This window comes from Egretta garzetta, unplaced genomic scaffold, assembly GCF_000687185.1.
Source record: "Egretta garzetta isolate BGI_Z169 unplaced genomic scaffold, ASM68718v1 scaffold160, whole genome shotgun sequence".
Classification (NCBI taxonomy): Eukaryota; Metazoa; Chordata; class Aves; order Pelecaniformes; family Ardeidae; genus Egretta; species Egretta garzetta.
Window position 1 is genome coordinate 283,133 of NW_009258378.1, and position 26,808 is coordinate 309,940.

The window sequence follows — 26,808 nt, forward strand, 5'->3', positions numbered from 1 at the left end:
ACCTTACCATGAAATGCCACTGGGAATAGAAGGAAATTATAATAACATGCTAGCATTACATAATGTGCTAGGTAGGAATTGTGAGAGGACAGAGCTAAAAATACAGATATTGCAATGCTTTTATTTGCATGTGCTGTTGCCATGCCACACAGAACGCTAACACGTCTCTTATTGTACAAATCAGCATTGTCCCATTTCAGAACTTATTTTTTCACTTATCCTGAATTTATAATCATACTTATAATGTCTGCCTCCATAATTCATGCATGGGAATTAATGCTGCACTCTTACCATGCAACACAGAAACTCAGACTAAGATATCAGCACCTCCTCTTCTCTGAGAATTAGATTGCTACTTTGAGGCCCAGCCCTGTGGCTGCCAGATCCTCACAGCAGCAATGCGAGTGCCCCATGGTCTCTTCAGGCATATGGAAAATATCCTGCAACTTTTGTATTCAGAGTGCTTGAAGCCCTGCTGCTTTTTGAGTTCCAATGATATCTGCCATGGGTTTCCAAAGAGCCTGCCTAGCTTGCTAGCTTTTGCTTGGATTTCTTGATTGCCTTTGGAACAATTCAACCTGCTGATCTGCAGATCAGGTGTGTGTTTTTGTGAAGACTGTAAGTTTCAAAAATAAGGGTAAGTAGTGGCTTCTCTGGAAGGCTGTCAGGTTGGAGGGTCCTGAAAAAGGTCTCTTGGGCTTCAGATGATCCCACTTCATATGGGAGTGTCTGAACAGTATTGCATGCCCTAACTGATGTGGCACAAGGAGTGCAAACTCCTAATGCCAGCCCATGAGAAAGTGAGTAGACACAGTGACAAAGCAGAGGGGATGGCTGGGCACGTAGAAGGCCGATCCTCATGGCACCAGTCATGCTGAAGGAAAGAGATGAGGCCCTAAGACACGTCCTCCTACCTTGAAATGTGTGGGGCAGGGATGGGAAGGCAATTGTGACCTCTGCTTCATGTGCAGCGCACAGTGGTTCCCATGGGGAACTGTTGCATTAGATACGAGTCTTTGCGTTTCAAAGTGACCCCCTCAGGTTAATTTACTCCTTCCTATTGCTAGTTAGTGGGCAGGAATTAGGTGTCCTCTGTCATTCATTTAAGAACCATTGTACTATGAATGTTGTTGAAATGGCTAAGCCACATACAGAATTAAGAAATCCCTGGATTTGGGCTGACAAAGGTTTCTTTACACCATGCATCTTCCTTTGAATCATGCTGTTCCTATCCCAGGGACCATGTGCAGATGGCCTTAATTCTACCTGTGACAACCAACACAGTATTTACAGGGTGCCTTTAAAGGTCTGAATTAGGCCAATAAGTAATGCAAATCTCTGTGGAATTCAGACAATCTGAACACATTCATGAAGTGTTTATCTGATAAAGTAGTAGAAGGGAGTGCTTATCACTTTAGATAACATGTAGTTTGAAATTTCCGTGGTAGTTTTCAGCTGCACTTCAAAATACTTAATAACTTAATATGGCCTTTTGGGCTGAAATATAATATACATTACTGCTTCAGGGAAGACAGATTAAAAGTACGTTTCAAAATTAAGCACTTCAAGTCAAGAGACGTTTGCTTTACTTTCCCAGTAGGGTTGTTCTTACTTATGCATGTTGAAGAAGGTGGGCACACTGATGATAAAGGGGATGCATTGAGAGTACACAGACTGCCTTCACTCTCAGCTTTCAACTCGCATAATTCAGAGTTTATTTGCTTCCTTCTGCATGTTTTCTTTAAGGTACTTTTAAATTATACTACTTGGCAATTGCTGCAATTCTCTCCCTCTCATCCTGTCTGGGCCTTGCAGCCCCAGGTGCTGCAGGACTGATCCCACCCCCTCAGCGAGAGAAGCAGGCTGGCATCCTAAATGCCAAGCCTTGCATCCACAGGGCCTTGCTAGTTGACACGCTCAGCCCTCCTCTCACTTTAGGCTGGAAGAGGAAAGTACCAACTGTCTGTGGTGTCGGTAAGAGCAGAAAGCGTGGCTGAATGGACCATTAACTGGTTAGAAGGTTTAATGGGGCAAATCCAACTGAGCCAAGCTTCGTAATGTAATATGAGAAAGAGACCAGGAGGCAGAGCAGTCTTGCCTTCTTTCTTATCCTTCTTGCTCCTTTCCCCAGTCGGCAGCTCCCAGAGTGCTTGCTATTGCCAGGTGGTTCCGGTGTTATCTGGGCCAAAATCTTTGTGATGTTTACTCCGAAAGCTTTTTGAGGATGTGGCACAGAATAACAGGAGGAGGGTGGTATGGTGACAGCATTTTGCTGATTACGTAAGTGAGATAAAAGAAGTGGAAACACTCAACCTTTATCATGGCAAGACTAAATGGAAATCTGTGCGACAAAGAAAACGTGCTTCTCCCTGCTGAAGCTAAAAGCTTGCAGGAAAACTTATCCAGAGAAGGTCAGAAGAACCTTTTATAACGAAATGCAGCAAACAATCTAAAGCTCTTTCTAACATAGGTGAATATATAAATAAGACTAAACACATGCAGTCACTGAGCACTACATTTTTCATTTCTGTGTATGAGCCAGATCTTTGCAATAAATTAGCATTCCTTAGTTGAAGTAAATGGAACTGACCAATCTATGTAGCTGCGGACAAGTCGGTCCCAGGCTGTTTTAAACTTTCATAGAATCATAGAATCACAGAATCACTTTGGTTGGAAAAGACCTTTGAGATCATCGAGTCCAACCGCTAACCTAACCCTGACATCCCACCACTAAACCATGTCACTAAGCACCTCATCTATCCTTCTTTTAAATACCTCCAGGGATGAGGACTCTACCACCTCCCTGGGCAGCCCATTCCGGAGCCTGACAACCCTTTCGGTGAAGAAGTTTTTCCTAATGTCTAGCCTAAACCTGCCCTGGCGCAGCTTCAAACCATTCCCCCTCATCCTATCCTCTGTTACCAGGGAGAAGAGGCCGACCCCCACCTCCCTGCAGCCTCCTGTCAGGCAGTTGTAGAGGGCGATCAGGTCTCCCCTCAGCCTCCTCTTCTCCAGACTAAATAACCCCAGTTCCCTCAGCCGCTCCTCGTATGACTTGTGTTCCAGACCCCTCACCAGCTTGGTTGCTCTCCTCTGGACGTGTTCCAGCAATGCAACATCTTTCTTGTAGTGAGGGGCCCAAAACTGAACACAGTATTTGAGGTGCGGCCTCACCAGCACTGAGTACAGGGGCACAATCACTTCCCTACTCCTGCTGGTCACAAATATTTCTGATACAGGCCATGATGCCATTGGCCTTCTTGGCCAGCTGGGCACACTGCTGGCTCATATTCATCCGGCTGTCAATCAACACCCCCAGGTCCTTTTCCACCAGGCAGCTTTCCAGCCACTCTTGCCCGAGTCTGTAGCGCTGCATGGGGTTGTTGTGACCAACTTTAGGCTAACTTGCCCTGAAGAAGTAAAAGTACAAATGATATTGCCTTGGAAGAATAAGTCCCTCAATAGATGTTGAAGAGCCCTCACAGGAAAAAAATACTTGGATTTGTATGCTTTTTATGTAAATTATTTAAAACTTTACTGACTCTTACATACACATATCTTTGAAAAAAAGAGAATATCCGCAATAAGACATATATTACACAATTTTCATAGAGCCATTGTCTTAAATTAAAAAAAAAAGCCTTGCAAATTACAGTCATTCTAAAAATCAAAATAGCTTAGCCAGCTGTTAAAGAAGTGCATGCATTCATCATTACTGAATGCATTGCTGCTTTAAACATATATAATTCCGAAATAATCTCCTTGAAATAAACACAGCAACAGCCATAAAACATGCTGGACCTGAAATTGAAGACAAAGCAAGCAGTATTTGTTGTATTAAAACTCTGACAAAATACATTTTAATCATGTCCAGTCTTATGAATTCTAAACCAACCTGGAATGCCATTTGGCCTTCATGATTAATGTGTACTTTATCACTGTAAACAGAGCTTCCTGAACATTTCTGTGAAGTCTGCTTTTTGAATCAACATTTAAACAGTCAGCATTGCCCTCTCTCTCCTTCTGTGTTGCAGTGGTTGTGTGTGGATTCTAAATAAGGTATAAGATATTGGGATTTTTCATATCTAAGTAGAGAAAAAGAATTTAATCACAGAAAAAAGCTGGAATTCTGAATGACTTCAGGTATTAGCTTTGTTGACTTGAATGGTAGAATTTGTGCTCTCCTTATCCATCTCAGGAATGAAAGAATTTTATGTGACATGGCTGATGTGTTGATCAATAAAACAACAACAATAATTTACACTGCAAGTTTAGTGCAGTTTCAAAAATCTGCATTAACCAAGCTGGTAGTTGTAGCAGAATCGATAGACAAGGCATCTTGCTTAGTGGTGTGCATAAATGAAGTATGACTAAACTTTTAACACCCAATGAATACAGATTAAGATGATAAAATCCATATGCAGAATCTGTTCTGCAAGGTATGCAATGACAGTGTGCTTGAGAGTGTAATGCACAGTAAAATGTTAAAAGTATTAAGAAATTCTTGCTTTAATTTTCACTCTGCTTCATTCTGTATTTACATTGTGAGTTTGCAGTCAGCATTCATTTTATTTTAAGACCTGTTGCAAAGGACCTCAGTAAATTTGTTGCTCTGTGTTCATCTGTCAGTTCTATAACTGCATGTTACTTTAAATCTCTCCTCCTATTTTCCTAACTACTCATCCCTTTATTTGGCACACTTTAATCTCCTAATTAGCTCTTTTCTGTTGTCAGTGAAGTTTCTGATGTGTCACTACTGCTATAGGAGTCAATCATCTTTAGTTCATGATGCAGATAAAAGGAATGAAACTGTTTTTTTATTAATGGTCTAATATGTTTGTATTTAAACAACAATGAGTCCAACTGGTATTATTGTAATCCAGGTGCTTGAATTCAGAAGGACTACACTATAGCTTTGTGAGATGAAGTAAGACAAACATCAAATCATTCTGTTTCTAATCTAATCTGCTAAATCAGTTTCATTAAATCTGCTTTAATTACTTTGGTTTTTTTCTCAGCTGGTTCAGACTTCCACAAAGTGCTATATTTTCTTTTATAAAAAGTTTTCTGAATGAACAACATGATGGCATTTCCTAAATGCAAACCTACATAAATATAATATATAATGCAAAAATGAATATGTTGCATAGTAAAAAAACCTGATTATATAAAACATTGCCTATCCTTGAGAAATCCAAAGAACATTTATTTTCATTCACACATATACGAGTAATACCAGATCTGTATTTCCCAGACAAAAAGAAATTACCAAAAACCTTAGCATCATGATGAAAATAATTGATAGTCATTCATTATAGGTGGAAACTTTTCCTACAGTAACAAAAGAATTAACCATTTTTGATGATACGTGATTAGCCCAAAGGAAAAACATCATAAACCTCTGAAAAATCTGTATTTCTCTCATCTGTATTTTCATTTACTCAGAGTATTGAGCTCATTACTGGTTCTCATTCAAATTAATCTAACCATTCCTCTGTTTTCTTCACTGAAAAGCAGGCATCTTTTATTCTAATCAATGAAGGACTTACACAGTACTGTGTATCTGCAGTGAAATAAACCTCTGCAAATTGGAAATTCATTAATGGGTACTATATAACACTAAAGAATCTGAGCTACTGGTTTTCCAGGTTGATTTTTTTTTTCTATTTCTGCTATCAGGGTCAATTAAATGTAAATACTTTATGAATGTTACAGTAACTATTGTTTAAATTGGCTAACTTACTAAGAGTTGATTATCTTAAATCTGTGAAGTAACAAGAAGAGTGAATATTAAAGACAGTAGCTCAGCATAAAAAATGTGATATGCCCTTGAACTTGTAACACTGCAGTAAGCAATTACCTTAAAGAAGCCACCCACACAACAGAACTATGGCTTTGTTCCTCATCTTCAAAGAACAAGCCACTTGCATCTGGATCAAATCCTTTAAACAATACACGAACACTCAACATCAAAGCACTTTCATTTTCTTCAGTTATTTAATTTAATTAGAGCTAATACAGACATGAATTTAGACACTGATTGCTGTGTAGAAAATCCCCAGAAAACACGTTCAAGAAATTAATCAATTTGGTTTTAATTTTATAAAGATTTTTCCCCCAGTACCTGACAGGAGCGCCTCTGCTCTGTGCAGGTTTCAGCAAGACTGTCACAGTGCTGTCAGTTTGATTCAAAGGTGTTTCAAGTTCATATGGTGGCATAGAGGGTGCTAGAATAAGAAAAGAAAAGAGGCAAAAATAGTCATTATTCCTGTATTTCTTCTTTCAAGAGCTGTATCTTCATTTGAATAGGTAATTTTAAAGACTTCTTCAAATATAAAGACCATATTATAGGTCTAAGACGCTTTCTGTTACAGCACAAGTGTGAGACAACTGTTAAATAACTTCAGGAAAATAAAAAACCACAAAGAAATCCCAGCTCACTGCCAATTTCAAGACAGGAAACAGATACTAGTAGGAGTAATTTTGCAGAAAGTACTGAGAATCCATGACTTGGAAATGAAAAGTTATCTCAAGAAGAGCATCTGCAAATGTGCATGCTGAAGTGAGTACAGTTTTTGAAACTGAGCCCAGCTTTCTCAGTACGTCAGTGGTATTAGGATGCACTCTTGGAATTTGTCATTCCTGGAATTTTAATTAGTGCTGTAACTGTCCTGGGTCTATTGTCCACCACAGACATAATTTACAATAATGAAGCAGGATTATCACCACAAGAGCTTATCTTAGTTTGAAGCTACACTCAATAGCACTTTTGCAAACTGTGTCTTCATTAAGGAATTACAGTTGTGATTAAAACAAATGATGCCTCAGTTACTGTCTTTTAATGTTGCTACTTTTTTCAGTGCTATCATCTAGTCACATTTTTATCATTCTATTGGATGGAAGGCTGCTTGGTTAATTGATTGTTTAGCAGTCTTTTGTATCCTTATTGTCCAGTTGTTAATGAAGATATGCAATTAACAGATTTAAAGGCTAGAGAAACAAGAAGTGGTCATTGCAATCATCCTTTCTGACCACAGGAATAATGCAAGGCAGTGAACTTCCCTAAACTAATTCCTGCTTGAAAAAGAAGATACATTTGTTGGGGGAGAAGATCTTTTCTTTAGCACATTCTTCCAATGACTAATCACACTTCACGTTGAATATGGAGACCTATTTGGCACCTCAATTTGTTTAGCTTCATCTTCCAGCCACTGGATACTTTGTCTACCATACTGATGAAGTTACTCAGAGTATATTAGGTTCCACATACAGATAATATCAACCTCTAGGCTCCTCTAGCAAATTAAATAGCTCCAACAACATGAGTCTGTCTTTCAAGTGTATTTTCCAATCCTTTTCACCTTCCCAGTAGTAGCTGCATCTACTTGAAATGTGAATGAACTTCTTTCTCCTTCAGCCATATTGCCCTATGTATCCAAGTAAGGATTGCATTAACACTCTTCAGTCTGCTGTGAAAACATTAACACATCTTCATTGCTTTTCACAGATATTCACCAGTTTTGAAATGCTTCACAAATGAAAAAAATTAATCTTCAAAAACCTCCTTGTAAGCTGAGAGGGTTTTATTCTGTTTACAATCCTGGACATAAGGCACAAACATTTAGACTAATAATTTTAAGTAATTTGGGTACCCAGTTTGAGAAGCCTAAAGGCATAATTCCACAGACACAATTTTCACATATTTCAGTTTTGCAGTTTTGAATATCCAGAACTTGTTCACATAATGCCCCATTCTCAGGTTGACCATCCTGAAAATAAGGGAAGCACAGAGTAACTGCATCTCCAAAAAGCTGTATGAACTCTGAATGGTTTTGGAACACAGTAAGTGTCATTTCTTGCCCTTGGTCTCCTGCCCATATCTTAACAAGTCTTGTAATCTTCCTAACTTAGGACTCCTACGTCCCTACATGCACTCTTTACTAATCTTAGCCTCCCTCCACCAAAACTGTGTTCCCGTCCAGCACACACATTGTGGTTCTCCCAGTCCCACCTTTTAGTCCTTGCTACTTGTTCTCTTCTTCACAGATACTTGGGCATTATCTATTCTTACACTTCCCTCCTGTCTGTTAGGACTCTTTCCTCCTCCACACTGCCCACATGTAAAGAAGGAGCTGATCAATAAACAGAGCAAACGAGATATTCTTTGTGTTCACAGTTTTTGCAACTGCATACCCTGGTCTTCAGCAGCAGAAAGCTCAGACTCTGTGTTGGGCCACACTGAGCTGATGAATACACAGGCAAGCTTGGAAACTTAAATCTATTTAGTGAGGATGTCATTTACGGTGACATTCGCTGCTCAATTCTGTCATGTTTCCACCATTTGTGTGCAAAAGGGAACATTTACAAATTGCCCAAATCTGGACAGATTTTCAGAGTGATGGCTCAGATGTCTCTCTTCTTGCTAAATATTTAAACCCCTGTTTGAAAGCACTTCAGTAATGTATTGGTCACCAGAATTTTTCATGATGTCAGCCATGTTCCTGAAATGGATGAAATTCTTCTTAGTATGAAAAGCAGCATACAAAATTACAGCCTGCGCAGCTGACTTTTCACAAAGTTATATGCAACAGAAAACAGTCTTCTGAGTGCCCACCAATTTTGATAGCAGGCACTGCTACGAGCTCTGCTTTTGGTAATACGTATTTACATACAGATCACTTCATCCATCAGTGCCAATCACACAACTGTAGAATGAAACATGGCAACTACTCACAGTACAGAACAGTACTACTCAAACACTTAAGACAAGAAATTACGAGTATTTTATTCAAATGAAAATGCAGTCTAGAGTCAGACAATTTAAAATGGAATTACTCAATTCAGAAATTGGTCAGAATGCACTATTGCCACCTCATCTGTTCTAAAAAACAGTGAAACTTTTTATCCATGATTTTAATTTTGTTTTATCCATGCATTTTCATTGCACATCTCTCCAAAATGGAGAGCACTGGCCACATCAAGAGCGTCAAAGCCTTACAGTGAGACAGTGAGATCACAGGCCAATAGCAGTGCAATGAGGGTACTATATTCAAAAGCTAAAATTTCAGCTGTGATTTTTCAATGATACTAAGAAATGCATGCATTCTGCTTCTATTTTGAATTCATCGAGAGATTGGCTTTAATTACCTAAAGAGAAGTCATAAACATTCCCTGTTAGTACAGTAACTAACATGAAGTAACGAGAGAGTGGGGTGCATACAATACAGCTTGCAGAACCTTGCTGCATAGTAGCTTGCAGGTTAGTCTCATTCCCAAGAATGCCTGCAGTGTCTGTTTCACTAATGAGTTTTAGTTGGTGACATATCAAATTTAGAAAGGAACAACAATTTAAGGTCCAGCACTATTCCCAAATGCCCAGATTCTCCTCCGCTCTCAACAGTCTCCTTCCTTCCTCATTCTAATAAGGGCTGATTCTGCCATCCTAACTCATATCAAGTCTTGCTATGTCAGAAGTTGATTTCTGACAGAGAGTTTCTGCTCAGTATAGGAAAGGGGATGGAAAACGAACCCCTTTGTTACCCATCAGTGTTAATTATGTTTAGACTTTCTACAAGGAATAATTTTCTAACTTGAGAATTAACAACTTTTCTTTGTCTCTACAAACACTTGTATTGGCAATAATTTCCACCTTGTATTAGCTTCCTTTGCCTATAATAAGAGAAAAGAAATTGCTCTATTTCTGATTAACACTTGTTACTTTTTTTCATTCCAGTGGCTGACAGAAAATGAGTGATGGGGAAAAGAATGAGAGCAAAAGAGAAAGAATATTTTGTACCCAGATGCCTGCCTTTATACTTGCTGAAAAGCAAAGCTGACCACAAATAGATACAGTAATTTTCTGTAAATATTATCAAGGGGCCATAGTTCAGCTGTCAGTTTAATTCCCAAGAAGACTGTAGAGAAGTGAAGACTAAAGGGATTTGAACTGTAATTTTGCAAAATATTTTGTCATCAATTACATAAGCATTTTAGAGTACGTAATAGTATCGCATCCCAACAGCTAGAGAAATAAAGTGTTCCTCAGCCTCTGGGAGGGCTTTAAAATACTGTTCATGGCTCTGCAGAAGTGACAGAGTCATGCTGCTGTTATCTGAAAACCACGAGTCCTGATGTTCTTGTCTAATACAGTTTCATATCCACTTCAGTCCACACGCCCGCTAGGAACATACGCAGGCTGGCAGTTAGCTACACTTTCTAAGCGAGCACTAGACATACAGTATTTCTGCTCCACTCTCAATTGTTCATGGCTCATTAAAGAGATTTTCCAGCACCGTTACTGTACTAATTTAGAATCATGTCAAGGCTGACTAAGCTCTGAATGGAACCCTCATCCTCATGTCCAAAAAACCCTATGCTAAATGTTGCAACAGCAGCTGGCGCTGACTGCAGGCACATAATTCATAGGGTTTCTTGGGTGATAAGTTACAGTTGTGAATAGGAATTTCAAAGTATGAGCTGATATTTAAGCACTTGGAATTTTTTCAGATATGTTAATGTACGTCACTTTGACATCTTCAGGGATGAGCATGTATTTTACTTTCTCAGTTTGTCGCTTGTTAAATCCTAAAGAAGTAAATAACAAAAGAATCACCCATATCATTATCATAAGCAAACAATAATATCCTTTAATCAAGTACCTGATATTTTAGTGGTGAACTGATTCGTGATTGGAGGTCCAAAGCCTTTAGCTGTGCTGGCTCTGATGGTGAAAGAGTAGGTAGTGCCAGGATACAGTCCAAAAAAGACATAGTGCGTTTCATTTCCTAGCTTTGAGACTCGTCCACTTTGATTGGATAAATCTATTTCTGGGTCAAAGGAACTGACTGCTTTGTAGGTGATCTGCAAAAGAATAAGGAAGTTATAAACTGCCTTGAGCAGATGGACAGAGATTGCATCTTTATCCAGTAAACCCTTCTGATGTATGCGCTGTCAGACATTCTGTGATAAGCTATCTTGCTCTCTTACGCTCTTCAAATCCCAAATCCCACGAAGGGACATAGAAATTCAGCCATAACTGGTATGAGTTATTACTTTTATAGATACAGAGACTTAGAGGCAGCTAGATTACAACTCTAAAGGATGGGTTCAAGCTTACATTAATTCCTTCAAGATGCTGGCTTTACCAGTGTCATTTTTTGAATTCATCTTACTGTTGGTTTTGATCAGCAGCAATAACAAAACCAAAACAACCAGGTAAAAACAGATAAGCAAATAACATAAGGTGTAGCCCCCACTTCCAGCTGACTTCACTATAATTACACTTTGCTCTGAATAAGATTATCCGTAAAAGATGATAAGGGCAGCTTAAGGCAAATTTTTCGGAAAGTGGGTAAAGCTTGTATTTTAGTCTGAAGCTTAGCGACTGTAATTGCTAATTTGGAAATTTTCAGGTTATTATATTGTACCTAGGTCAGATTCTCATTTGGAGGAAAGGAGAGATAAAATGTTAAGTAATATATGCAGAGTGTACATTGTATCCTCAGTTCCTTCTTTGATTCAAACAGTATTTTTAGTTTTCATTAGAAATGTTAATATAAGTTCACAGTAAAACTTGATCCAGATTTCTTCTATTAATTACTAATCTCCATGCACTGTAATGAGAATTTAAAAATAAGAAATCCATTAAAAAATTAAAAAGTAAAAATGATTCATCCCTCCTTTTTACTTTCAAAGTTTCATTTGTATGCGAATAATTCCAACATTCTTATTATATAGTGATAATTGATACTCTTTTTGCTATATTTATTCCATATCATTATAATTAAGAAGACACACAAAACAATACATAGAAACATCTAAGTGTCGGCATTACACACCTTAAACATTTGCAATTTCCTAAAACTTCTGACTTAATGAAAATTGATTTTTATATGACCCATCTAACATAACATCAATACAGTGCTGAAAATTAGTAATAAAAATTTTGATACCATCTAGATAAACCCCGACATTATTTCGGTAGATACAGGCAGATCCTCTACAACTCCTCATCCATAAATTGAACTGAAAGCATCTTAAAAACCGCCCAACCAACCCTGTTAATTGTAACTGAAGACAGAAGAAGGTTACACTAGCAAATATCTGAACTTTCATCAGTAAAGAAATTAAGGTTACATATTGCCCCAAAGAATCTCCCTTTCTGATAAGTGTTGTTACGTCTGCTTGTGGGAGAGTGGTCATAACTTTTTTTGGAAATTTTAAAAGACAGGTCAGACAACTACATTGCAATTATGTTTTATATACAGCTGATCCTGTTTTGTGCATATATGTGAACTAAATGACCTCTTGCAACTCCCTTTAACTCTGTTTTACATAATTCTATGATTCTTAACTGGATTTTCCAAAATTTCACTTCAGTTTTAGTCAAAAAAATAACAGCCTATTGGAGACTCTGCAGTCTATGTTAGATTCTTGCAAAATATTTTGCACTATTTAGTTATTAGATGGCTAAGTGGCTGATGTTCTGTAATGAAGTAAGTTCTTCCATGGATCATGCAGAACACATGAAAAAAAGAAGTGTTTTGCCTGGTTAAAATGAACTTGAACCATTCCTGTATTTCACTCCTACCTGTAAGACAGTTCCTACTTTTTCTTTTTTTTAAACTAATTTCTTATGTCCAGCATTGCTAATACCAGTTCAGCCTTGCAGTGATGAAAATAAAAGGGCATGAGGTCATTTTCTCACTGGGTGTTGCCTATTTTTATCAAATTCAGATGAAACCTTGCCCCAAGGACTAATGCCTTTATTCCTACAACCGTGGTCCTGTACGGGTGATAGAGGAACAAAATGGTGTAATTTGTCATTATGTCATTTCTTCATCTAAAGGCTTTTTTCTTTACATATTGGTAAAATAATTGGATTTGCACTTAATTTCACAATAGCAATGAATACTTTAATACTCGATAGTTCAACACAGAGTTTTTCCCACCACATATATTAAAAGATTGTCTCCTTCAGGCACTAAAAACAAATGCCCAGCCCCAGAAAACAGACTAAGGTATGGGGTTTTTAACAACACAGAAAGTTAGGTACTCAGAGCTTGACACACAGGTGAGATTGAGCTTTCTCTCTGGGAGCTGGGATGCAGATTCAGGACTGCACATGAAGTTCATCCATCTGCTGGGATCAAGCTGAAGAGCTTGCCCTGGAAAGAGCAACCTTGCTCCTAAGTCTGACTCAGGCTTACATACTTCCAGTTTTGCCTCACCCAGGCTGTGTGTCTTCAACTCTAGACTAAAGTACCCTGCACGCTTGTACTTGCTTTCCTTCTGGCACAACAGTTTTTTCACCCCTGGTTGTGTGTAGCCCAGTGGAGGGTGACAGGTGAATGGAAGGAGCATTCACCCATTGCTGCAGCTCTGCGCCTGAGTCACTCCCCTGCAGGCAGATTATCATGAATTGGGAAATCCCTCAGGCTGAACTGTCCTCCACGCAGGCCTCCCCCTTAGTAGGTTAGTGCTCATCTGCTAGGACATTCTCTGACAAGTGAATGCCACAAGCACCATAGTTTTCATGAACATACCAAATATGGCATATGTTTGTATAAGAGCAGCTTTAGTTGCTATGCTTTTTAGATCCGAATTGTTGATGTACACACAGCCAAGGCTTAGATGCCTCTTTGTTTTAGCTCTGGCATGCAACAAGGCGTAGGCAGGAGCTAGATGCCTCACTTCTCAAGCCTGGGTGATTTGGAGCTGTGCTGGATGCACTACCTTGACACCACAACGATCAGCCAGAGAGGTGCCTACTGAGAAATCACGGGTAGTCTAAATTAATCTATAAAACACAGGTACCTAAATTTCATCTAACTTGTCTGGATCTTATTATCCTGTGAGCTACTTCCAAGTTAGCTAAAACATACCTGAAGTATACTTTTATATTTCACCTGAAGTGTACAGCTAAAATGTCCCTGTGATTCACTGTGCAAATTTGCTGGCCTCCAGGTAGTTAACCAGTCATATTTATAGAAACTTTGCCATATGTTTTAGGCTTATAAGCAAACACCACGGCAGAAAAAGTATTGACAAACAAGCTTTCAGCAACTTAGTGTCCATTTATATTCAGCCACCTGACTGAACTGAGTTGGCATCTTTAAAACAAGGTACAGTTTGGTTGCATTAGTCTCTTGGTATCCTTTACTTAAAAATTAGTTGAATCAAGTTTCTAATTTAACTGATTGCCTTGTTCCCTCTGTCTCTGCTTTGAGGTGTATTAGATAAAAGTATAAGGAGATATCAGTATTTTCTTTTCAATATTCTCTTTACTGTTAGAATGCTAGGTTCTTTTGATGTTCAGAGACTTGCATAGTCTTGACTACCTTAGAAAGCCTGGCCAAGCTATTCTTTTCAGCCTCTGAATACACCTGCGTAACTCCCATTACAGTGGATGGAGTTATGTATGTATATACATTTAAGAATTAACTGCATGTATACAGTGCATATACTCCTCAGCAATGTAATTAGACACGCATGCATGTTTGTAAGTAGAAAGATGATTCACTACTGTGTTTTTCTACGTACATGAAGCCTAACATCAATAAAAACATTAACATATTAACTAAAACATTCTGATCCCTGAAGACAGGCAACTGTTGAACTAGCTGGAAAGTAGTTAGCTTTATAAAAAATCAATTCATATTTTTTCATAACATTTTATCCTCTTACAATAAAATAGTTTTCAAAACAGTATCAATAGGTTACCATTCAATTTAACTTTTCTTTTACACCATATCTCATTTAGGTGGGTTTTTTTTTAAACAAATCATTTCAATACCAATTTTGTAGTAAGGTCAGGTAAGAAGCTTAACAGTGATTGCTGTCTGACAGCTTAATCTGTGCAGTCTTTTGTCGATTTTTCTAAAAGGTATTCAGGCAGAGGTTCCACATGAGGAAAAGCAGCGATTTTTAGACATCTAACAACACATAATTTTGTCGCATTTGCATTTAAAAAATGCTAGATTTTTTTTAATTATGCCTGCTTGTTTCTATTACAATAGGCTTCCTGTAATGAGTCTTATCTAAATGTGATGTTGACTGTCACCACTGTGTTATGTCTCCTATTTTTTAAAAAAATCACTAAGATCTGTCTTTCAATCTTTTAAATATTTGATCCACATTACTAGATAGAATGCTATATCACATGGTTCTAAAAATAGCAGTTTTCTTGAAGCTGATAACCCCGCGACATTTTGGGTCCTGCATAATTCACTCCTACGTTATATATTTGATTTTATTACTTTGTAAGTGCTACTATCTTCAAAAAGAAGATTCATTTTACATAAACTGGAAACAAAGATTTTGTTACTAATTATGCATTTTGGGAAATCAAAACTATACATAAAAATTAAAACATGGCAAAATGCTATGTACCTCATACAAAGTAATCACACCGTATGTTTGCGCTGGCTCTCTCCATTGAAGAAAAATCTTCTCTTCAAAGGTACTCCCTTGAATGGATTCAAGTGGCACAGCACTTGGGACTAAAGGATAAAAAAAGCAGAAAATGCTGTTTTGAGAAAAAATTCAGAAGGAGACACTCTCCTTAATATTTGCACAGTTGAGACACAAAAAACTGTCCCATTACTATTTCCCCAACACTGAAGCAAAGGCCAGGGTAGCTCAGGAGTTATTTAACAAGATAGTGCTACTAAGGAAACATACATGTCACCTTCAATGTAAGAAGGAATTAGTGTGCATCACACTTTTCCTGTAAAACATTATTAATGAAAGAAAAGGACAAATCAGCTTTTTAAAAGGAATTAAGTGATATCTCAAATATAAATTCTTGTAAATAAAATCTATTTGTGATACCTACTTATCAATAGCGTTACTGTCCCATAGTGAAAAACATATTAAACACTCATATATGAAAACGGACAAGCATTGAAGTAATAAGGTATGGTTTCAACAGACTGAACTAGAATGGTCAGCTTGGAAAGAAGAGCCACATGCTGCATAGAACAGTGATGCTCGCTCACATTAGGCCTGAAGACCTACAACAGGGTGAACATAAGGAAATTATGAAGCAGCCAAACTGGAAATCTGACATTATTCATTTTTCTTGAAGTCTCTTAATTAATGAGAATGACCTCTGAAGAGTCAAAAGGGTCTGATAAAGGTATGTCAACTGCTCTCAGATATCTACTTCTGTTTCCTGTTTGTTCTGCAACAATTGCCTTATCCCCAAGCCAACCTCAACGCAGTTTCCAGAGAAGGAGATGTGTAAACAGCACATGGACATTCATCTGTGATTTTATTTTGCGATTCTTGCAACAGAATGTGAAAAGAAAATCCTGAAGAATGCACACAGGGCTGTTGTGAAGCAACAGGCAACGATGGGTTAGTGCTTTTCCAAAAACTGTATGTGAAAATCCAGTATGAAGATGCACAACATTTTCCACATGCTAGAGGAAGAAGGTGGAAACTACTTGCTGCAGTGGTTGTAATTCACTTCTCAGACCCCTTACTCAGATTTACTGAATGCTTAAAGAATAGGAAGATCTGAAAGGAAGACATCTGGTGACTCCTTCTCATTGCTAAGTGTGGTAGAGCACTATCCTCCTGCTCCTCCTCCTCCGTGCTGTTGATCTGGGAGTTTACATGGTTTGAGACGACCTAATCACCTCTCCATAGCTCTCTTCAGAGTCCCTTGCTCTACCAAGGGGAAGCTCCAAGGACACAGGCGATGATTTCTGAACTGGCTTACCAGTCCTGTACAGACCAGTAAGATTATGCCTTTAAGGCAACCTTAAGTCTGAGCACTAACCTTGCTTCCAAGTAGCAGAGAACTGGTAAAACTCATTTGGGATCATGGGGTTAATGATTTATGTGTAAAGGGAGAGGAATTAAATATAGTGTAAATAAGTTGGAAGTATAGCAAACCACTATGGTAACTCTCTACAATTATCTGAAGGCCATAAACTCTGAGCAATTATGCCATAAAGGAGGTCAAACACTGGCAGAGGTTACCTAGAGAGACCGTGGGATTTCCATCTTTGGAGACACTAACAACTCAACTGTACACGATCTTGAGCAATCTGCTCTCACTCGATCTGCTCTGAGCAAAGGGTTGCACTAAATGAGCTCTGGAGGTCCCTTGCAACCTACATGATTGTGTGATTCTAAAAATTATGATGATTATTTGGGTCTGTATATTCTGTTGTGTTACATCCAGATTATGTACCTTACTGAAAGTATACTAAAAAGTTATAATTCTTGTCCAAGGTATTCTCTCTACCACTGATGCTGTTTTTTAGTAGGTCTTGGAATAACATAAATTTCCAGAGGTCCAGGAATAAGAAAATACTATGCAAAACTTTAGAGAAAATACATGAATGGCCCAGATAAAAATAAGGTCTTTAGCTTTGTCATCCTACAATTGAACCAAATCAAAATCAGAGGATGACAGTAAAATTAATTCTAATTTGTTTGTTAGCTATGCTTTGTCAAATATGTTGCATTAGCAACTATACATTCCTAAATTGTTTAATTTATTCCCTCATATATTTTGATTAGAAATTAGTACTAAACAAACCCAATACAGCATAAATTAAATGACTTAATAGGTTTAAATGACAGACTTCAAGTATTTATTTTAAGAGGAACTAATCATTGCTGAAGTTTTTTCTAGAAAGCTTTCCAACACATTTGCGGTAAATCTATCATTGATCTGGAAGAAAATACAAGGCCATTCCTGTTCAGATTGCAGATGATAAAAATGGGAGGACAACAGATCATAGAATTATAGAATCATTTAGGTTGGAAAAGACTTTTAAGGTCATCAAGTCCAACCGTTATATAGATCTGCTATATAAAGCAATGCCGGTCATTTGATAAGGTTTCTTTGAAAAGTATGCATTTTAAAATCACTAAAAGCAAGGTCAAAAAATCTAAGGTATACTTGTAGAGGGCCCTAAGGGGCAATACCTCAGTACAGAGTGTTCTGGAAAGGTGAAACTGATTCCTGGTGCATGACCATTTGAACAACAAAGTTCCATTTTGGTAGGTAACAGAGCTCCAGTAAACTCTGTGCTTGTATAATCACACTAATACCACAGAGCACTTAAGAGGATGGTATAACCTTTTCGTGCAGTGTTACTAGAGCTTTACAGAGACACAGTAGCCAATTCTGCTGCCCATGCTTCAAAAGATACTCACAAATTATGCTATTGCTCAAAATAAAAAAAGTGAAGTCTAAAAACCCCATGTTAGCTGAAAATTACTAAAAGGAAGGGAGTATCTATATATTTGAATGCCTGTATATGGAATATATTGTCTGAATAAGCAACTAACAGTATCCAGTGGCTGGAAAGCGAAAGCTAGGGAAACTGAAAATGCAAATCAAGAACAAGTATTTAATGTTGAGCATGTCACTCAACAGAAAAACTTAAATGAGGATACGGTGGACAATCACCTGAAAGTTCTTCAAACTGATACTGGAACTTTTAAGAGGCAGAACATAGTTCAAGCACAAGTTATGAGTTTAATGAAGGAATGATTAAATGATGTGTGATGTTATTGGTTATGTAAAAGATCATTATAACAGTTTTAACGGACCCTTTGCTGCCTTAAAATTGCTGAAGTTGGTGGAAAATCTGTTACATATTTCAGTGAAAGTAGAACATGCACTTATACAGAAAAGCATACTATCAGGCAGTATGCATATACAACGTATATGTATATGTAAATACAAAAACTCACCATCTTCATCAGTTTGTACTACAAGTTCTTGGCTTTCTTTTCGTCCTTCAGGATTCATTAGTACTAATTTGATGCTGACATTTGTGTATGGTGATAGATTAGTAATTGTGTGCTGGGGATGTGAACTTTCTGTATCCCAGCTTACTTCTTCTCTCACTTGCTCTTGTCCTCCAGCCTGGTAACGGTAATGGACTGTGAGGTTGTATCGATGGCAACGTGTGACATTATATCCAAACGGTTCCCAGCAAATAGTGATTTGTCTAGATTTGATCTCCACAACCTCTAGTTTTCGTGGCCCACGCATTGGATCTGCAAAATTACCAACATAATTTTGGTATGATTATTTATGCGTATTATAATTGTAAGTAACATGAACAATAAGAAGTTATACAGTTCTATAAATATGACATATAAGCAGAAACATAAATTCAATGCTTTATCTCTCATAGTGCAAATGGAAATAAAAGTATAGGTCTCTGAAAAATCAGAGGAAAAAAATCAGAGAGAAAAGGCAAGAGAAGTGTCTGATGAAAAATAAAGAACAAGATACCAGAAAGTTTTTATGCTTAAACTCAAACTGCACAATACAGCTTAAATGATACTTACTTTTTTACCTATCTGTTGCTTGCAAACAATACGTATGTCCATTTTTTTAAAAAGATTAATTTGTATTAAAACTTTCAGAGCAAAAACCTTCACAAAACAAGCATCTAAAAAGAAAGGGTAATTTTAGGGAAAACTTGCAAATATCTGGTGATTTTCCCCCAGGACTGTTCATACAAAGAAAAAAGTGTTAGGTGGTTCTTCAGCTTTTTCTTATTAATTTGTTTTTCAGTTAGACTGAATGTAATTATTCAATCTCTATTTGGCCAGGACATTAAGTTAATATTCCAATTCCTTTCAAATAGTCCACAGGGTTCTTTTACCATAAGCATTAGTTGTTAATAGCTGCTTTTTTTTTTTTTTTTTTTTTTTTTTTTTACCACATCTAAAATAAACAGTGCAAATACCTCAGTTTGTAGCAGTGGTTTAGAAAAGAATGAAAAGAACCAACAGGAGGCACATCAGCCAATATCCTACTGCATCTGAGCTTTCCTAGAGATCTCCCATTTGATTACCAGCCCTAAATCATATCTAACAAAATCATACCCAAGAACTTACGGCTATCTACATTCAAGAACCAAAGACTGTGGTTGATGAAGTTAAATTTTCTTCAGTCCTACTGGTCCCAGCAATTGAGATAGAAAAATGAACCCAAATTTCCACCATATTACAGCAAAACCACTGAGTTGACATACCCCCCACATTTTCAAAACACTGTCATTAACAGAGCTATTATACATATTTAGCAATAATCTGGTTTTTTTTCATATTGGAGCCCTCAACAAGATTAAAGACAATGTCTGGTTTTATCATCTGCTTCACTAGTTAAATGCTTAGAAGACTTTTAATGAGCTAGAAGCCTCTTATACGTAAACAAATTAATATGCATCTTCCCTCTTTTATGTTTATTAATCAACATGTCTTCACTAGGAACGTTCTAAACAATTTACACAGGATTTCATCTTTTTACTTTTTAATAAAATCCCTGCATGCTTGAAATATTTGTTCAAAGACGTTATTCATCTTAACTCCTTGAAGAAAAGGTGTTAAGAAATTGCTTGTTGTCTCTAACAACTACAAAGCAGGGTGCTTTTCCCCTTTTAAATCCTCCAGCTTCTTTCCTTCTTTTTTCTGTTTTGTTTTTTTTTTTTTTAATTAATTGCCACTAGCCAACAGTGTTGATCACCGATACAGAACATTTGCCAACTGGTGACAAAATGGCAAAACCAAATTCAGTAACAGATCTAATCCTGGTCTCCTTTCTAGTGACTAGGCTGACCGGTAAAAATATCCTCACCAAGGATAAATCAGTATAGAGCCATCTACCTGCTTCCACACTCAGATACCCCACCTAAGAATTCTGATGTTTGGGGTGTTGGGATATTTTTTATTGCTACAACAATTAAGATTAATGAGAAGCAAACCTTAAAGACTGGAAAGTCCTAGGAGTTTTAATTTCTTCCTTAAGCATTTACTTTTGCATATCTCAGACACATGCATATCTCAAATTTCATGAAAAAAGGAGGTTTTCTTTTTTTCAGTTTCCTATCAGCTTCTAAGCATTCCTTCATTTAGGTTAGACTATGAATAGCAAAGGACATTGTATGGATACTGTGTAACTGTAATGCTATCTGAATGGATAGGACTAGAAAATCAACAAAATTAAGGTGACCCTGACATACAACATTAAGCAGCAGAACAAAGTTCCTAGTTGCAAGAATATGGAACAGCCTGCTTAGTTCCATAGTAGGCACATCAGAAATTCACAGGGGAGCTGAGAAATCATTTTATTAGAGACATAAAACTAATTTGTAGCATTATAAAACTGAAATCAGGTGGCTGTACAGAAAAACGGGATCAAAACCTATCCAAGATTTCTGCCCAGGAGGAAGATATTCTTATGTCACGTTACCTTAATAAAAAGTACAAGTTACCCCTCTAGTTAAATCTTGAAGTCATTGCTATGAGAATGACAGATACATTTTCACTTCTAACAAAACAGACAAGGGAAAAAAAAAGATTAGACTGTAAGAGATGGAGACAATGCAGCTTTTGTTGATATTCACAGAATAAAGCTCATCAAACAAGGCAAAACCCCTGGTTGCTTTGGTTCCTGACTTGATTCTGTAATCTATAGTATCAGACAGCTACACCGCTCATATCTGTTTTTCTTACCATTCAGAGGTTAGGCAGGGCTGTAATGACCCCTTCATGGGGTAGGTGTAGCATGTCAACCAGTCAATGACAGCACTTAGTGGAAAGAAAGGGAGAGATAGGATATAAAAAATCCCTGGGAAACAGCAGAGAAAGACTTTTAAGGAAAAATAAAGCAAGATCTTTTATGATGCACCGGGTGGGATAACCACTGGATTATGGGGGTTGTCCACTGAGAAAGTGAGGTTGAATATTCCATAGAGGTGCGTCCAAGAAAGAACCTCTGAAGATACAGGCCTGTACTCCAAAGAATTTACCCATTTTGTGACCTCAGCCTCACTTTTAAATTCTCAAAATGGACATGGTCAGTGGAACAGATGATGCTTTATTATTTTTTTCATCAAATAAACCTAATTCCTGAATTATCACTACTTTATTTGCTTTATTTAATTTTTCTTTCCAATACCACACTTCTTTCTTTTATCAGATGTGACTTCATTACAGACCTGAGAATATCAGTTCTCATCTGCTCTATATAGTTGAGTTCTCAGTCATAACAGATCTATATGCTTAAAGTACATGACAGTTTTTTGGTTAAATTCAGTTAATTCATACAGTAAGCAGAAAACGGATGAAGGGAAACATGTCTACTTTTAACCATAAAGAAAAGCTAAGGTAACAATGGAATTTCTGGATTTAAAACCCACGTGGCCCAAAACAGCCATGAAAAATAGCACTTATTGCAATAAAAGATAGAAAAACAAGTTTCCATTTGATCGAGTTAGCACTGAGCTTCTCTGGAGGTAACACTGTATACCCCAGAGAAATATTTAACATGATATAGTTCTGAGAGCACACTACATCACTTCTAATACACTGGAAAGTATATGCTCCCCATGATGAAGGATGCAGGGTACTTGGGGAAATAAAACCATTAAGCAACGCAAAACCATTGACAGCTAATGACTATTAGACATCTAGATGTGGTACTTAGGGACACGGTTTAGTAGTGGACTTGGTAGGGTTAGGTTAATGGTTGGACTTGATGATCTTAAAGGTCTTTTCCAACCTAAAGAATTCTATGGTTCCACGATTCTAAGACTACGGTTTAAAAGGAAAAGCTGAATTAATTACCACAGCATGATGACTTCATTTAGTTGATTTGATTTTCTATAGGATCTTTTTATCACTTTCCCGTGGTAAGTTCCCAACTCCAAGTAAAAAGCAAGCATTCTATAGACACGCTGCTGTTGTGCTCATGAGACTTGCACAAACTGTTCATGTAGTACTTGCAGGTCGTCATCCCTAGCAATGGTCTGCTGCTGTTACCTTGCATCAGGTAAGTGATAGCTACACTGAGAAGTGCCATTTCACAGCGCTAATCACCACTGAAATCACATTTTTTAGAGATGATGATGAATAAGGAGATTAATATGCCACACCAATTATATTAGATGCAACATAATACACCTCATACAGCAACAGCTCTTTGCTGAACATTCGTTTTTTTCCTTGCTTGGTAAAGGCCCACCTGCAGAGAGGTTATACAGCCAGACCTCTCCACTCGCTCTGCAGTTCTCCAGATGAACTGAGCCTCTGCTGTATTCCAGCTATTTTCTTATGCCTCACCGGTACAAATCATGAGGTGAATGGGGAAAATACGGCCTACCAATTCATAAGAGAAGAGGTTTTCCTCCCACAGGAGCGCACTGCCTGTCATGCCTGAAGCTTAGCCAGGTAGTTCTTACTAATTCCCCTGCCAGTGCCTGCAGCATTTTTCATACTGCTCTCCTTCTGCCAGCTTCAGCAGGGTATCAAGCAGTGAAGTCTGACAGTTGCAGCTGTGACCTGAGGGACCAGCAAGCCCAGTTCTAGCCCCTGGCACTTCAGCATCCAATTTAATCGGTGATCTTGGCTCCTTCTCTGCTCCTCTCTGTTTTCCTGAGAATATGGAGCAGAGACTGACAGACAGGATCAATTTCCATTGCAGCTGCAATTCACAGCTCATTTCTCTGGAACTTTACACTTTACCTCTTACCACAAGTACAATGCTTCTTCAGAAACTCAATTTCAGAATCACAGAGACATTTAGGTGTATTTTTAGCATCCTGTCATTGATCATCAAAACTTGGGTTTAGAATGAAAACTCAGACTGGAAGTTTTGTCTTTTCACCACAGACTGCACAGACCTACTGAAATAAGAGATGAGGAAAGGAACAACATGGTGATTTCCTGCTACTCCATGATACTCCAGTAGCTGCAGACATCTGGTATGTGTTAGGTACCATTTGAAAGGCATCTGAACAATAGGAATGAAGAATTTACTTCTTGTCTAAGCAAACTATTAGTGTGGTTTAGCTCTGTAATCACGACTCTTGTGATTTAAATTCCTGATTGGACCCTATTGTCTTTCTGCAGGAAGTAAAGGATGAACAGAACAAGAAAATGTAAAAATTCAAGATGAAACCAGAATAATCTGAGATTTAAGATATTATCCACTACAGCTTTTTAAACACAAAAATTAACTAATGATAATTAAATGTACAGGCTTTGCCACAGACTGCCTAGGCAGTCTTATTCAAATTTCTTAACATCTTTTCACATCAATTCCCTCTGAGGAAAGTGGGAGTCACAGTACTCTAGAATCAGTATCAGAAGGTGCCACACATAGTTTCATGAACACCTGTGAGGAACTTGCATAACCACAGTGATGGAGACCACAAGCACATATAAACTTTAGACTTGGTTCCACATGCTAAATCAGGGCCACATCTGATTCAGCAAACGATTTAAGACATGTGCTTTGTTTCAAACAGGGCTAACTGTGTTTTAAGTCAAACACATGCTTTAAGAGTTCACCCGCACTGGTAAACGTGATCAGGCTGGCAGTGCACTTTACTGCATCAGAAGTACCTTCCAGGGAAGAACAAAACAGAACAGCTGAGGAGGAGACATGGGGAGTTCACTTTTCCCTGCAGAGAAACTACAACATAAACACTTGAACATCTTTTAACAATGGAGATTACAACTCTTACTTTATATGCATTTATGCACACCGTATTTCATCCATGTTTCTCCTTACTTGGTAAAACCTCACCTGCAGAGGTTATAAAGCCAGACTTCTCTACTCACTCTACAGTTCTCCAGGTAAGCAGATACTCTGCTGCTCCTCAGTAGTCGACGTACTGTGTTATGCCTCGGGGACACAGATCATGAGGTAATGAAATACCTCCATTTCAGCTATAGGGGTGAAATATCACTTCATCTATTGGAGAACAGACTATATGCCTTGTAAGCCAGCTGCTATCAAAGTAACAATGCTTGTTTTGTTTTTAGAAAACAAATATCAAGATTTGTACATCTATAGTCAACACCAAACAAGAAAGTAGGTAAAATATTTGTTGGGCTTGTCCTTATTTGATTTGATTTGATATCCAATCTATACATGACTGCAAACAATTTCAGGTTGTTTGCAAACTTGGTCAGACAGTTTTGAGAAAGATGACATTCAACTGTGATGGAGTGATTTTTATACTGTAATTATTCTTTGTCTGATTTCTTCAACAACAGATTGAAGTTCAAAAAGAGCTTTTCTTTGCTCAAAATACCACATGATTTATCAAATCTGGTAATAGATCACGGCTTTTTTAATTCCAATTTACCAAAAACGGCAGAGTGCAGTGAGGAAAGAAACAGTGGGCAAGATTTTTGTTGGTGTAATCTCACAGTTTTTTAACAAATTTTTAGACATTGATTCTACACAGCTGCATCTCAAGTTCAAAGGAGCAGTCAAATAAGGAGCAGTCAAATTTGTTAATATAAAGAACTGCTTTGTAGTTAGGACTAGAGGAAGAAAAGGGGCACTTTACTATCATGATTATTCATACTGTCCATTATTTGGGTTATAAAAGAAAGGAATCAAATAAAGAGGAGGCAAACAAAGAAACAAAGGGACAAATGACTCATAAAATGAGCAAAATCAAAATCCTAGTATTATGTTGCTGATGTCATTGTCCTGCTGAGTCCAATGATTTTAAAGTGAAACCAAAGACTAAGCTACAGAAAGCTGTGGAAGATCCAGCAACAACTCTTGGAGTAAAGAGGGGGACATTATAGGTTGGTCATCTTATTTATTTAAGGCCACAGCGTGTTGTGGCAGCAAGCCAAAACGTTAAAAGTAGCAATGAACAATCATAAGTTGCTAAAAAAAACTTGAAACATTGATTTCATCTGGGACATCTCTACTTCCTTTCATGAAGCAGCCATGGAAATTGATAGCAATAGTTCCTAAGGTTATTTCAGTAAAAGTGAATGACCACAGAAGATACCCAGCATCTCCTGGAAAGATCTTAAGTTATGCTATTTAAAATTCTTACCAATCTTTCACTGCTACTTGCTAATAGCATTTCCAAAAGAACACATCCCTCCTTCTGCAAAAATGCCTCCCACAGAAAAGCAGCACTTCTATCAGTCTTCTAAACGTACTCCCTGACACTTTAAAAAATGTTGGGATGCAAGCCCTGCAGAGCTTCAGCACTAATGAGAGAAAGAACTATGAGACAGCAAAACTGAAATGATAGTCACCTGCAATCCAAAAGAGGAAGAAATAATCAGGGTTTCTTTATATATATATATATGTATAAAATATGCTGAAAACTAGTCTATGCCTGTTTTTCTTTGAGCAAATTCTGGGAAAAAAAGGTTTCTTTTTAACTATTTTTATTTTTTTTTCTTTTCTCCCAAACCATCCTGCTGCCAGTAAGATTATAGTTAACACCATTCTTCTTCAGATGCAAGATCGTGCTTCCACTCATTTTGTTTTATCATATACTTCGGAAGTACCGTGTAGTTAAACCTTACGTATCTGTACGAGGTATGACAACAGCATTTCTCCTATTTCATATACAAAGAAACTGAAGCTCAGAAGAAATTAATTTTCTGCTGAAGGTTACAAAGCATCAGCAAAAGCCATGGTATAGAATCACAGAATCACTTTGGTTGGAAAAGACCTTTGAGATCATCGAGTCCAACCGCTAACCTAACCCTGACATCCCACCACTAAACCATGTCACTAAGCACCTCATCTATCCTTCTTTTAAATACACCCAGGGATGAGGACTCTACCACCTCCCTGGGCAGCCCATTCCAGAGCCTGACAACCCTTTCAGTGAATAAGTTTTTCCTAATGTCTAACCTAAACCTGCCCTGGCGCAGCTTCAAACCATTCCCCCTCGTCCCATCGTCTGTTACCAGGGAGAAGAGGCCGACCCCCACCTCACTACAGCCTCCTCTCAGGCAGTTGTAGAGGGCGATCAGGTCTCCCCTCAGACT

The 26,808-nt window shown here is 37.8% G+C and overlaps 1 protein-coding gene across 1 annotated transcript in view; it reads right to left on the minus strand.

Annotated features, from left to right (window-relative positions):
* PTPRM (protein tyrosine phosphatase receptor type M) overlaps positions 1–26,808 on the minus strand; it is a 376,482-nt gene that overhangs the window by 206,898 nt on the left and 142,776 nt on the right. The window contains exons 8-11 of the mRNA XM_035895918.1: positions 18,721–19,029; positions 15,391–15,500; positions 10,659–10,860; positions 6,125–6,227 (exon numbers count right to left, since the gene is read on the minus strand). Coding sequence (XP_035751811.1) covers positions 6,125–6,227; positions 10,659–10,860; positions 15,391–15,500; positions 18,721–19,029 — 724 coding nt within the window. The remainder of the gene's footprint in view (positions 1–6,124; positions 6,228–10,658; positions 10,861–15,390; positions 15,501–18,720; positions 19,030–26,808) is intronic.